Genomic DNA, 14,106 nt, shown 5'->3' with positions numbered 1-14,106 from the left:
GACAAATAATTCATATATAAATGCTTTCCTAAAGTTAGGATATAACAAATCCATCTTCAAAAGTTAACTGAATGGAACATGTCATCAAAAGGATATGGCAACCGATGAAATCCTGTTCAGCTGGCTGGAAAAGACCTTGGGGCTGGGGCAGAGAGCAGCAGCTGGAGTCATTATCAGATCTCCCAACAAGTCCATGCCAGCCACATCTTCAGGAATTGAGAGCGTTACTGGATGTCCTGGCACAGGGTGGATCCTGCTACAGTGTGATTCAGTTGTGCTGATTTTTAGTCCACTGTCAAAAAATAGATGAGACAAATTTAACTTTTTTTCCTCTTAAGAAATTATTTAAAAGGACATTCAAAATTCTTTTTATAACATCTGGCGTACGCATAACCATATAACCTATAATTTCAGTTTTAGTAACATAAGTATCTTGTGTCTCAGAGAATCTCTGCAGTAGGAAAGAATGGAAAAATGGGCATTTTAGTGAGGATATTATGGCTCTTGCTTTTTCTATCACTAATAGCCGTTTCTTACTTTCAGAAGTGTATTTTCTCCACTAACATTACTCTATAGTTCTGAGCAGAAGTTTACAAGATCATTCAAAGATTAGCCTTGTGCAATGGGGCCTATGAATCACAAATGACCTAAAACTGGCCCCATGATAATTAAAAGTCTGCTCTCAGAAATATTACATCTTCCCCTGCATGGGTCTGAGGTTACTGTTTGATAGGAGCGAAAAAAAAAAAAAAAAAAAGAAAGAAAGAAAGAAAAGAAAAACAGGTTTCCTAGGGAAAAAATGTAGTGAAATTTTGTATTTGAATATTTTCCTGACACTTTTCTAAGCAGAAAGGAAATACTAATAAAATTTTTCCTCTTCCTCTGAGTAATCAGATCACCCAAGGAAACATGTTCACAGATGCTGGCTCAGTTGTAAACTCTCCATTACAAAGCTATGATAATGCAACTGTCCACCTGAAGAGACTGGATGAATGTATCAGAATAGTAAAGAAAGATATGGGGTGGGGTTTTGTTGCCTGGATATTAAAGATTAAAGAATAAAAAAGGTTTTCATCTGAGGTGTAATTTTGGGCAAGAGTAAGAAAACAGACCAAAAACCAATGGGCAGTTTCTCTAAGGCTTAAGATGCTATGGTGACATCTTGTTTTGACTGACGTTCCTCTATTCTGTTTTGCTTGATAGTACCAGGTTCAAAAGTTTAGGCAACAGCTGTGAAGATAGTAGGATTCATTATGCCGCCCATTCTGGTTGACTATTATCTACTTTTGAAGACCTATAATGTCTCCAATGTTTTGGTTTTGTTGGTTTTGTTCTTTACTGTTTTGTTCAATTTTATTATAACTGATGATATAGGCAATTCTATTAGAGATAGCGGGAGGTATTATGGTAACCATTGTTGATAACCTAGTATTATGCTTTTACATTATCTATTACGTCCACCCTTTTGATTTGACTGACTCTGTTCTGTTATGTCACATTTGGTTCTACTCTCTTCCAAAAAAGTAATAAGAACTGTGGGAGCAACAAAACCCAAAATGTGTAATTGTCATTGTACAAAAGAGAGGAAAAGAAAGTGCTCTAAGCGATATAATTGCATGTATATTTAAGTGTATAAGATAGATAATGATATTACTGAGTTTTGTTGGATCATTGAACAGAACTGTTTGCAGTCTCACTGTTGGAATGTCCACTTTATAAGCTTTAATTTTGTAACTTGAACAATTGTTTCTGAGATGACAAAATGTAATCCATTAACTAGTGATTTCCTACTGTTTATTTTTTTCTGTAAATCTGTATAACTTGTACCCTTTCTCTGCTTTTTTTTTTCCTTTTCTTTTTCTCCTTAAATAAAATTTTTAAAAAATTTTTAAAAAAAGATGCTATGGTGACTGGTACTGGCTCAGAGCATATAAATGAAAGCGGAATCTACTACATAAAGAATAAATTAGATTTAAGCATACATTAGGTATTCCCTAAAATAGTTCATGTTCACTTTGGACTTTGTGGAGCTGAATGGGAAAGGAAGACAAGGAAATGGTTTCTGTCTGTCCAGATTATTTACCATGTCCTCCATAGACTTATGTTTTTGGAGTCTGAAAAAGGTAGATGTAGGAGAGAGATGATTTCCAAACTCAGGTGCAATGCTGATGCAAAAAATATATATAAACAAGTACCACTGGATTCATACTATTCAAGAGTTAAGTAAACTTTAAAATTCATCTCTTCTTATGTCTAAATGGTACTGGAATTAACAGGATTTATTTCATTCCATTTACAGAAGAAAACAAGGCATAGAGAAAAAAAATGCATTCTCAGGCCAATTAATATATATTCAAGGAGCCAATAATAATAATAACAATAATGCTTAACATAAATAAATTAAAATATTTTTGCTTTTCTTATAAAGAAGGTGAATGAACTGAGCTGAGTGTGATGGTGTACACCTTGTAACCCCAGTACTTGGGAAGCTAAGGCAAAAGGATTGCCACAAATTTAAGGTAGCCTAGGCTATACAATGAGTTCAATGTCTCAAAAAGATTTTAAAAGAAACAAAGAAAAAGAGGAAAGAAAGAAGGAAGGAAAGAAGGAGGGAGGGAGGGGCTGATGGAGGGAGGGATGAGAAAAAAGGAATGGGGATGGGAGAGGAGGGAGGGGAGAGGAAAGGGTTAAGAGGGGAAAGGGGGAAAGGAGGAGAGGAGAAAAACAGGCAGGCAGGAAGGTGGGCAGGGAAAGAAAAAGAAAAGAAAGAGGCTGAAACCTCACATGTAGAAATACAGGGGTAACTGTGTATGGTGTACACCTGTAGTCTCAGATTCTCAGGAGACTGAGGCAGGAGAATCACTTCCACTCCAAAGTTTGAAACAAGCCTGGACAACGTAGTGAGACCTCATCTTAAAGTAATAATAATAATAATAATAATAATAATAATAATAATAATAATATAAAAATAAATAAGGGAGACTATTTCCAATTTATATCATATTCATAGTCGTAATATAAGAGAGTAAAACACACACACACACACAGAATGATTTTGCCTTCACCTTACATAATGCTGACAGTTTACAACAACAGCAATTCCATTCCACAGTTTCAAAGTGGGTTCATTTTCTACCCTACAAAGCAAAAAAAAGGAGGAGGGTGGTAAACCATTTCCCAACCCAAGCTTTGATACAAATTTTGACCCATGACTTTTTCTACTCCAGAGATCACTGGAATTCAGTAATGAAACAACCAAAAAGATAATGGCAATTTTTAAGTTTACCTCCTCTAGTGAAAAGGGAAAATATAAAAAGATTTAGATAAGTCTACTTACTCGTTAATGGATAATACACAGTAAGAAAATGTCGGAGGGTTCATAAAATTAGTTTCAACATGACTTTAGGTCAAGAAATCAAACTGTGAACCTATTAGTAATAGGGTAGTAAGAAGTGAGAGAAGGGCTGGGGACTTAGCTCAGTGGCATTAAGTGCCTGCCTTGCAAACGTGCAGTCATGAGTTTGATCCCTGGTACCGATAAAAAAATAAGCAATAAATAAATAAATACTTATTAAAAAAAGAAGTGAGAGAAAGTGCAGAGCTATGGCATTGTCTTCAGTCAAGGATTTACTTACCCAAAGATCTCTGTGGAAAGGAATCCATTTACCTTTACACTGAAAGTAAACTTGAGCTACAAAACAATAAATGAGGCATGAGATTTCACGAGCCAAGACAGATTAAAAACTTTCACACCTAATTTCTAAGGAAAAGGATATTCTTTATTTTTTTAAATACTTTAATTGATAAATTCCTAATTATACACAGAAATGGATACAGTGTGATATTTAGATATATGTATACTACATGGAGTAATTATATCATGCAGGTTAACATAGCTATCACTTAATTTACTTTTTGTGTTGAGACATTTACTCTCTTGGCTATTTTGAAATATGTATCATTATTGACTGTAATCACCCTGCTGTGTCACTGTATGAATTAAGTTTGACACGTCTAGTCATCTTGAGCGGTAATCACTAGGACTTTTCAAGAGTAACCCTAGATGGCTTTCCCTACATACATTACTAGAAAACTATAATAGATAAAATCGTTAGTGTCATATGTGAAGCTTTACTTACAACTAGATCCTGCTCCACAAATGTACCCGACACTTGTATCTTAAGCTGACCACATATACTTTAGGTAAGATGAAATCATTTTGTCTTAACTCATATGTATGCCCCTTTCTGACCCCAACTCTAAGGATCCAACTGGTCTTTCTGCCAAACAGAACAACACTTCCATCATTAAGTTCCCGCAGTACACTGAACTATATGAAATCTTATCTGTCTCTCTCTTCTTTAGGTCTCACAGCAGCTGAGGATCCTCACACGGTAGAACGGGATTGTTCTGGAACAGCAGTAGATCCCTAGAAATTACTCCTCCTGATTGAAAATGCACCCTTTGACCCTATTTCTTCCCTCTTACCTTCCCTCAACCCCTAGTAACCACTATTTTATACTTCTGTTAAGTCAACTTAAGATTCCAGGTATAAGAAAAACCATGTAGTATTTGTCTTTCAGTGCCTGGATTATCTGAATGGATAAAAATATGTGATATATACACAATAGGATACTATTCGGCCTTAAAATGGAAAAAAAAACCCTATCATTTGCAACAACATAGACAAACCTGGAGAAGGAGGATATTCTTTATTGCATTTTTATACTCACAGTTTCACAGAATACACTTAATACTGTGTTCATATTCCTACACTACAATTCCAGGAGGTCTCAAATTATCAGGAAATCTTTCCCCTTTGCTATTCATCCAACTTATCCCTCCCCTCCTAAGATATCAAATTTTATTTCTATTATTTTTCATATGTGGACCATTCTGGTTTTTTTCTTTGCTTTTCCTTTCCCATCTCCATCTGACTCACGTCCTCTCTCCAATTTATATCACTGTTCTTATCATTTCCTACCTTCAGTCTACATTTTTCTTCCTACATAACATAAAGTAAAAAAGAACTCTAGAGCCAGATTGCCTGGATTCAAATCCTGACTAATTACTTAACTTCTGTACTATAGTTTTTCAGCTATAATGAGGATGAGGATGGCAAAATTTGCTTCACGAGGGGTGATGTGAGGGTTAGTGGAGCGTGTGCAGGCACTTAGAACAGTGACTACAAACAATAAACATTTAACCCTGCTGAAGACAGAAAAAGTAGGAAGAGCACATGAGAAAAGGAGGAAATTATACGATACATTTAACTGTGTTCACCTTTATAAATGTATTTGACTGCAGGTAATAAAAAATTAGCTCTTCAGTGTTTAACATACTTTTATCCTAACTTACTTATTTCCTTTTACAGTCACTTCAGAGAAAGAAGTGATTATCCATAAGATTTATTATCTAACAGCAAAATGAGTAAGAGGAGGGAAAAACTGTATCTAAAGTGATACAATAAAGCAGTTAAGAAGGGGAAAATAATCTAAAAGAAGGCTCTCTATATTCAGAGTCTTCTTAGTTGTATCATAGATTGCCTTGATTAAGAATATAGTTCAGGGGCTGGGGATTTAGCTCAGCGGCATAAGTGCCTGTCTTGTAAAGCAGGCAGTCCTGAGTTTGATCCCCAGTACTGATAAAAAGGAAAAAGGCAAAACAAAACAAAACAAAAAAGAATATAGTTCAAGGGTAGAGTGTGTGCTTAGTATACACAAGGTCCTGAGTTCCATTCCCACCATGCCCACGTGCGTGCGTGCATGCATGCGCGCACACACACACACACACACACATACACACAAAAGAAAGGAAAGAAGGAAAAGAAAAGAATTGCTAGAAGGGCACAGAAACCAAATCAATTGTAAATTAAAAGTTGTAATCATCTTCCTTGAAAAATGAAAATTGCAACCTTCCATGTTCTACAGAGTAAAGGTCTCTTAAAAACATGACTAAACAAGAAAAATATCATTGTACTATAGAAAAGTTTACCTTGTGGTGTACTATGATGATTTTATGTAAAAAATGTTTTATAACCAGACAATCTGTCATGAAAGTTCTGGGCTTTTCAAGAATCTGCAAAACACAACAAAAACACTCATCACATATATGAGATGTGCTTGGAATACAGTTAATGTTGAAATTTTTTTTACAAAAGTTATCACAGTAAGATTCATTGCCTTAATCTCCCTAAAAATATTCCCATTGTTTTTGTCACTTCCTAAAGCAGTCCTGGAAGTCCTCATCAAGTATCAGAAACAGTGAATGCTGCTGTAGAGTGCCAACAAATGGAAAGGCAGGTTTGTAAAAACATTACAGTGTGTCTGCATCCACCTTACTCACCAGACCTGGCATCATGTGACTTTCAGCATGTCCCTAAAGGCAAAATGACAGTGAAAGGTAAATGTTTTGAATCAATTCAGGACATTAAGGCAGCCACCGTGGTGCAACTAAAGACATTTATTAAAGAGCACTTCCAGAAATGCTTCAGAACATGTCAAGACTGAGACAAGTGTGTTCAAACTGTGATCAGGATATTCTGAAAGAGGTTAATAGCAATGTGGCTTTTACAGTAGTAAATTGTTTTTAAAATTTAAACACCATGTTTTAATCATACTTTGTACATAAACTCAAGTGCAAAAATGAATGAAATATGGTATTTCTTATAAAATTAATTATACTTCATAGTTTTTTGGACATTGCAGAAGAAACATCGTTGAAGTGAGAATTATACACAAAAAGCAATCTAGCCATCACTTCTTGGGTTAGAGTACCTATTTCATGTAACTTTAGGAGACACACGAATTCAAAAGACTTGTGTTCCAGTATTAGGCTTATAAAAACTATCTAAATTTACATAGAAAATAAGTGACTTCACTGCCCTAGACCTCATTTTCTAATCTGCGAAACAAGGAGTGCTGAGGTTATAGGCATGTGCCACGGTGCCCCAGCTAAGAAATGCCATTTAATGATGGATTTCTCTATTCTAGAAATGGTGCTATGTTACCCCAGTTAACCTTCATTGTAGGTTCTATCAGTATAAATACCACAATGTCAAAATCTCCTTTTGGAACAAATTATACACAGCACTATTTCAGTTCACAAACTTAATTCTTTCCGCAATTCTGGGTGCAAACTAAACTGACTCAAATCCAATAATTAGGTTCAAGGTTATGAGGAAATCTGGCTCAGTTCTAGTCCAATTCGGTTTGTGACCAACAGTGTGGAAAGAGCTAAGTTCATAAACTGATGTATCACTGTATTTCAAATAAATTAATAAAAACCTCAGTGTTTACTACCCTGTAAAGCTTTTGGACAATTTCTATAAGCACCTGAGTGGAGTTCAAAGGAGCAAAGGAACCTATTTTTTAACATCATTCCATTCCTCCAAACATTTATCTATAAGAAAAAGCTATACAGCAGAAACCTCAAAATTACTTAAATTAGCATAGAACATAAATTACTTCGTGGCTCTAGACCTCAATTCCTTTTTTAAAAAAAATTTTATTTTATTTTAAAGAGAATAAAACAAAAGAGAACAGAACAAAGCAAATCAGAACAAAACAATGCAACACAGCACTTTACAAGACAACCGCATATCAACAGTAGCTACCGTAATGTCTCTTTTCTTTGAAATAGTTGAGCAGATCTTCACACACAATGGTATCAAACATAGCAAAATAGTATAAAACCATTCAAGTGAATTAAAGTATTACAGGACATTCAAAATCAAATAACCAATAATGAACAAGGGCTAATATAAAATCTCATTTTCCTTAAAAATTTGTTTATGAAAAAGACCAAAAAAGGGGGGGGGCTGCCTTGCAAGCAGGCAGTCGTGAGTTCGATCCCCAGTACCGATAAAAAGGAAAAAGACAAAAAAAAATTTGTTTATACTATCACACATATTAAAATCTAATAAGACATAACAAGGTAGAACCAATGGAAACAGAAGAACAAAAGCATGGTAGGACTTCAAGGCAAGAAGTTATTAAATTAGCAATGGCTGCCATAATTAGACCTCAATTCCTAATCTGAAAAACAAGGATAAAATGTATATGCAGACACTTATCATAGTAACTGGCAACAAACACTTAACCATGATGAAGACAGGAAAAATAGGAAGCCAGCACGACAAAAGGGAAGAGTTACATGAGATACTTACCAGTATTTATCTTTATAAACATATCTAAACACACACATACACACACACACACAGAGTCTTTCAAAAAATGTATACCCATTTCAGAAAAATAAATTTCAACAGCAGGTGTTATTCTAGAGGGTAGGAGGAACCCTAGAGGATGTCATATATTGCAGAAAACCTACTACATTCACAGCTCTTAGAGAAGAAATTGAAAATTCATGTGCAGGAATCTCAGTGATCAAGGTTACTCAAGCAGTAGTTTACCATACTAATAAATGTCTAGAAGCTAAGGACATCACTTTGAGCACCTCTTCTAACTGCAGAGGTCAAAGGTAACTTGTATTAACCTCATGGGGTCTCAATAAATTTAATATTAAAATATTTATGTTTTTCTTTTCATGACATGCAATATAGATGCCTTATCTACCTTACAGAGTGCTTTTTTTTTCTTTTTCTTTTTTTTTTTTTTTTTTTTTTTTTGTCTTTTTGAGACAGGGTCTTGCTATGCAGTTCAGGCTGGCCTTGGGCTCACTTTGTAGCCCAGGTTGGTCTCGAACTTATAACAATCCTCCTGCCTTGCTGCCATGCCTTGCCTACAGAGTGCTTTTAAGGTTCTTTATATCTGAAAGCATACATTATATATAGTAACACTAATGGATACCACCTGTTGAATGGCTACAATGTATGAAGCATTGTATAGGCAATATATACATATTATCTCAGAACAATCCTATAAGGTAAGTATTACTATCCCAAATTTACACATAAAAACATTGGTAGGGATGTACCTCAGAAAATATAGGCAATTTGTCTATGGCCATTCAGTTCTTTAGTGACAGAGACAGAATTTGACCGTAAGTCTTTTTATGATCGATTGCCCATTGTTTTTCTAATAGGACACTCCCTCTTTCTTTAATATTAGGGGTTGAACCCAGGGGTTTTGCACTGAGCTACATCCCCACCCCTTTTAAAAGTTTTGAGACAGGGTTTTGCTAAATTACTTAGACTAGGCTCAAATGCATGACCCTCCTGCTTTAGTCTTCCAGTTCTATAGGGATGTGCCACTGTGCCCAGCTAAGATTTATCATTTAATTATGCATTTCTCTACTTTAGATGTGGTATTACTTCATTTAATCTTCACAAAAACTATTTTTTTTAAATCGGTACCCGGGATCAAACTCACAACTGCGTACTTGCAAGGCAGGCACTTATGCCACTGAGCTAAATCCCCAACCCCACAAAAACTATTAAGTACACACATATAACCCACATTTTATAATGAAAAAGTTACAAAGATGTTCAGTTTATCCAAGATTACCCAGGTTGACTTGGCTCCAAATCTTTTTTGTTTTTTTTTTTCCTGAATAGAACTAGGGATTGAACTCAGGGCCTTTGAACTGAGCTATATTCCCAGATCTCTTTATTTTGAGACAAGGTCTTACAAAATCACTAAATTGTCTAGCTTGAATTGGAACTTGTGATCCTCCTGCCTCAACTTCCCAGAGTGCTGGGATTACAGATTACCACATCTCTGTGCTCTATGCTCTGTGCTCTATTAAACATTTTCCTAATAAATTTTAAAATTTAATACAACATATCTAAAACTAAAGGTAGAACTAGTCTCCTAGAAAATAAAAGCCCAGTCAGAAATCAGTAACTCCTTTTTAGTGACTCAGAACACACTGAGCCAGGTACTAGGTATAGTTTTAGGAGGAAAAATATTGGTTGTAGTCCTCAAAAAACTCATTAACACAATAAGGAAGAAACATAAAAATATCTAATAAATAATAAATGATTATATTTTTATAAATCCACTGAAAAGGAGGTTAAGAAGTGTGAAATAATATTTGGGAATTGTTAGATATTTGGAAAATATTATTAAATAGTTAAGGGATTATTAGGAAAGTCTAAAACGTGGATTTATTCATGTTTGTAAATAGTGGGAATTAAATAACAACTGCCATGTACACATGATAGTCATACACTTCACTTTAAATTTTTTACCACAGAATGTTTAAACAATAGAAAATCAATGGTCTCTTAAAAGCACTCTGTGCTTGATACTTCCCAAACAACTTCTTGGAACAGTTTTGAATCTCTGTAACTTGGAGATTATAGGGTTTATCATAGAAAGGTCTAATTATATCTAACAGTATGGCAACTAAATAAAAAAGTTCATTTTGCAGGGGCTAAAATTAACAATGATGACAGCTACCATTTATTAAACACCTGCTACATGATGAACAGTTTATGTGCAAACAGAAAATATCCTCGTTTTAAAGAAAAGACTGAGACTCACTAGTTAGTTTATCCAAGGTCACACACAGCTAGTTAAGTGGCAGCTCTGGAATTCAAATCCATATCTGACTAACTCCAAAGTCCATAATCTACTGTGTGATGCTACTGCTCCAAAATGTTCATTTCTGTGCAGACATCTGAATGATAGGCTGGGGAGTGGCTCAGTGGTAGAGTTGTTGCCTAGCATCATACAAGCTCCTGGGTTCAATACCCAGCACCACATACACAGACACACCTTATGCGTGGTACATTAAACATCGTTATTTTTATGGAATCTGAGAGGCAGTACTCATTTGTGACCACTCAATATATGCTCACTTATTCATTCATAAAGCACCTACATTGCTTATTATGTATACTTGAGGTTTCAGGGATAAATAAGATCATTCTGAACTAGAAGAGTTCGAAGAGAAAGACAATTCATATAACAATGTGTTCCTTTACTACCCATAATAAGGATTGGCATCTAACTTAGAATACAGTGATCATTATGTCAGGTCAGCAGAGGATAATTAAGACACATCACACAGCCCCTTTTAAGATCTATTCACAGAATTGGAAAAAGGGCAGGGGAGAGGAGGAAGACACACACACACTAACACACACACACAAATTTTGACCGCTGTGTGTTAGAAACTCTAGTCTCACATATCTACAAAAGCAAGGAACTTAAATTTATTTTTTAAAAAATGATTTCAGCAATGAGAAGCAAAACACAATACTGAATCATGACAATGACTTCGACATCACTCACTTTCAGCTATCTGAGAATGGAACTGGCCCATTCTGTAAAATTTGTACTAAAATGTCCCACTCTCATAAGAGAAGAATTAAGTACAAGAAAGAATTAAGTGTGAATTCCTTGACAGGCCAAATTATGTATACTCTAAATATCTGCTTTCCAGGTATGGGGCACTCACCTATAATTCCAGAATTTGGGAAGTTGCAGTAGGTGGACTGCTGTGAGTCCCAGGGCTGCCTGGGCTACATGGTGGGTTCAAGGCCAACCTGAACTACATAGTGAGACCCTGTCTCAAAAACCCAAAATGAATGGATGAATGAATGAATGAATGAATGTCTGCTTTGGTCATACTTTGATTTTTCTAAGGAAAATATTTTTTTACAATAAGGAAATAGAAAGAGAAACTTTATAAGAGTTTGTAAGAGTAACAGTTGAGTTCTCCTCTTTTAGCAACATCTTGCTCAACTTTCTCAAGTGTTTGTCATACCCACCCTTATGCTCAGTAAATCTGTTTTTTCACTCTCATCAGGCCCTCTAGACTTTGACCCCTTTCCACTGGGTTAGGTAACCTTCCTCTGTGCTACACAGTACTCAGCGCTTATCTCTGTCATGGTCTATATCACACCATATTGTAATTAATTTTTTACACATCAGTCTTTCCTTTTACATTCTGTGTTCTTTGGAATCAAGTAACATGACTTAGTGTATCTGGCTCAGTGTAACTTACTTCAAAAACACAGGTTTGTGAATGAGTAAGTAAATATTCAAACAGCACTGACCTAGATGAGTCAGACTTTGTTCAAGTTCCAACTTTTTTCACTTCACTTTTTTTTATGATAGGAAAGTCACTCGAATTCTCTCAATCTCAGTTTTCTTATCTGTAACATGGAGTAATACTTGTCCTATCTACTTCATAGTGCTGTCAGGAGGCTTAAATATTTATAAATGTTAGGAATGCAAATTATCCTTGTTTGTTCAGACTGGCTAAAATACATGACTTCATTCCCTAGAATTGCTCTCCTTGGTTCACTGGGATCACCTTTTTATTGCTACTTGAGATTACTAGTTTCAGAGCTGACTAACCATTAATTGCTCCCGATTATTTACCTTCCTTTCTCCTAAGAAAGATAAGGCACAGCTAAGAGTATCTGTTGCTCTGATACTATACCCATAGCATTCTACTTCTTTGCATCTCTACCACCTTGGGAAGGAAAAACAAGAGACCAGAAAATTTTTAAAAGAGGAGAACTCAACTGTTACTCTTATAAATCTGTACATCAAGTAAATCAATAAATAGATCTCTAAACCAACAGAATAAAAATGTATCCAAACAGGACCCACACTAGGACCCAATTTTTATTTTCTTTATCAAGAGATCCAAATTCAGATAAAGAATTATTTTAATGGTTCCCAAGTTTATCTGCACATTAGGAATCACCTAAAATACAGAGAACAGATAGCCTCTTTAATAAATACTGCTGGGAAAATTGGATAGTCACATGCAGAAGATTGAATCTAGACTCACATATCTTACCATGTACTAAACTAAAATCAAAGTAGATCAAAGAACTATACAGACACTTGATCTGCTAGAAGAAAAAACAGGTAAAACTCTTGAAGACAGGCATAGGCAAGGAATTTCTGAACAGAAACCAATGGCACCAGAAGTAACACTAAGAATCAACAAATGGGATCATACCAAATTAAAAAGCTTCTGCATGGCAAAATGAGGGCTGGGGATTTAGCTCAGCGGCATAAGCGCCTGCCTTACAAGCATGTGGTCATTAGTTTGATTCCTGGTACCGGTAAAAATACCAAAAAAAAAAAAAAAAAAAAAAAAAGAAAGAAAGAAAGAAACAACCAATGGAGTGAAGTGAAGAGAAAACCTACAGAATGGGAAACATTTTGCCACCTATTCCTCAGACAGAGGTTGAACATCTAGAATATATGAGGAACTCAAAAAAAGTAGACCCCCAAAATAAAAGGCCCAACTTAAAAATGGGCAACTAAAATGAACAGACACTTCTCAGAAAAAGTACAAATGGCCAATAAACACATGAAAGAATGTTCAATATCACTAGCCATTAGAGAAATGCAAATTAAAACTATACCATCTTACACCAGAAAGATTGGCCATCATCAAAAAGTAACAACAAATGTTGGCAAGGATATGGGAAAAAGGAGCCTTTCTATATGGTTAATGGGAATACAAACTAGTATAATTAATGCAGAAATCTATTAAAAATTAAAACTAGAAATACCATTTGATTCAGCTATCCTCCTTCTATGTGTCTTCTCAAAATTCATATTACAAGGATATATGCATACCCATGTTTAAGGCAGCAAAATCTGTAACAACTAAATCTTGAAAACAGTATATATATTCATCAGCATACTAATGGATAAGAAAATGTGGTACAGTATTTATAGATGATAGAATACTACTCTACCATAAAGACCAACAAACGAGGCATTTTTAGCCAAATGAATGCAACTTTAGAACACAGTGTTAAGTGAGTAAATCAGGTGCACAAGCTTAAATAGCTTATGCTGCTGAGCTAAATCCCCAGCCCCCAACAGTTTCTCTTATACAAGGAACTAAAAAAATGTGTGTGCATGACAGAGAAAATAGGGAGAAATTCAAATAACTCCCCAAATTACCTATTCTATTTTTACAAAAATATTTAAGAATAAATGCTAATTTGTTTATCCACTTATTTGTGTACTGAAAAGAAAGTTTCATACTCTTACTTGTTTGTGGAGAGAATCCTTTTTTGTCTGTGACTTGTACTCTGAGAAGTATTATGAGTATCCTTTCAAAATCATATCACATACTTGTTATGAACTGAATTGTGTCTCTCAAAATTCATTATGTTGAAAACCAGGGATGGAAGGGCATACTCAAGAGGCTGAGGCA

General features: G+C 35.1%; 1 protein-coding gene and 1 long non-coding RNA gene across 2 annotated transcripts in view; one reads left to right on the top strand and one right to left on the bottom strand.

Annotated features, from left to right (window-relative positions):
• Positions 1–14,106, bottom strand: part of Top6bl (TOP6B like initiator of meiotic double strand breaks) — a 104,243-nt gene that overhangs the window by 43,590 nt on the left and 46,547 nt on the right. The window contains exons 5-8 of the mRNA XM_063227592.1: positions 5,995–6,078; positions 3,636–3,691; positions 3,066–3,137; positions 97–292 (exon numbers count right to left, since the gene is read on the bottom strand). Of these exons, the coding sequence (XP_063083662.1) occupies positions 97–292; positions 3,066–3,137; positions 3,636–3,691; positions 5,995–6,078 (408 nt within the window). The remainder of the gene's footprint in view (positions 1–96; positions 293–3,065; positions 3,138–3,635; positions 3,692–5,994; positions 6,079–14,106) is intronic.
• Positions 1–14,106, top strand: part of LOC134470895 (uncharacterized) — a 66,504-nt gene that overhangs the window by 40,761 nt on the left and 11,637 nt on the right. The window lies entirely within an intron of this gene.

Source organism: Cavia porcellus, unplaced genomic scaffold (genome assembly GCF_034190915.1).
Source record: "Cavia porcellus strain 051 isolate PalLab524CR breed Dunkin Hartley unplaced genomic scaffold, mCavPor4.1 scaffold_17, whole genome shotgun sequence".
NCBI classification, from domain to species: Eukaryota; Metazoa; Chordata; class Mammalia; order Rodentia; family Caviidae; genus Cavia; species Cavia porcellus.
The sequence above is the reverse complement of the archived record's forward strand: the minus strand, read 5'-3'. Positions and strand labels throughout refer to the sequence as shown.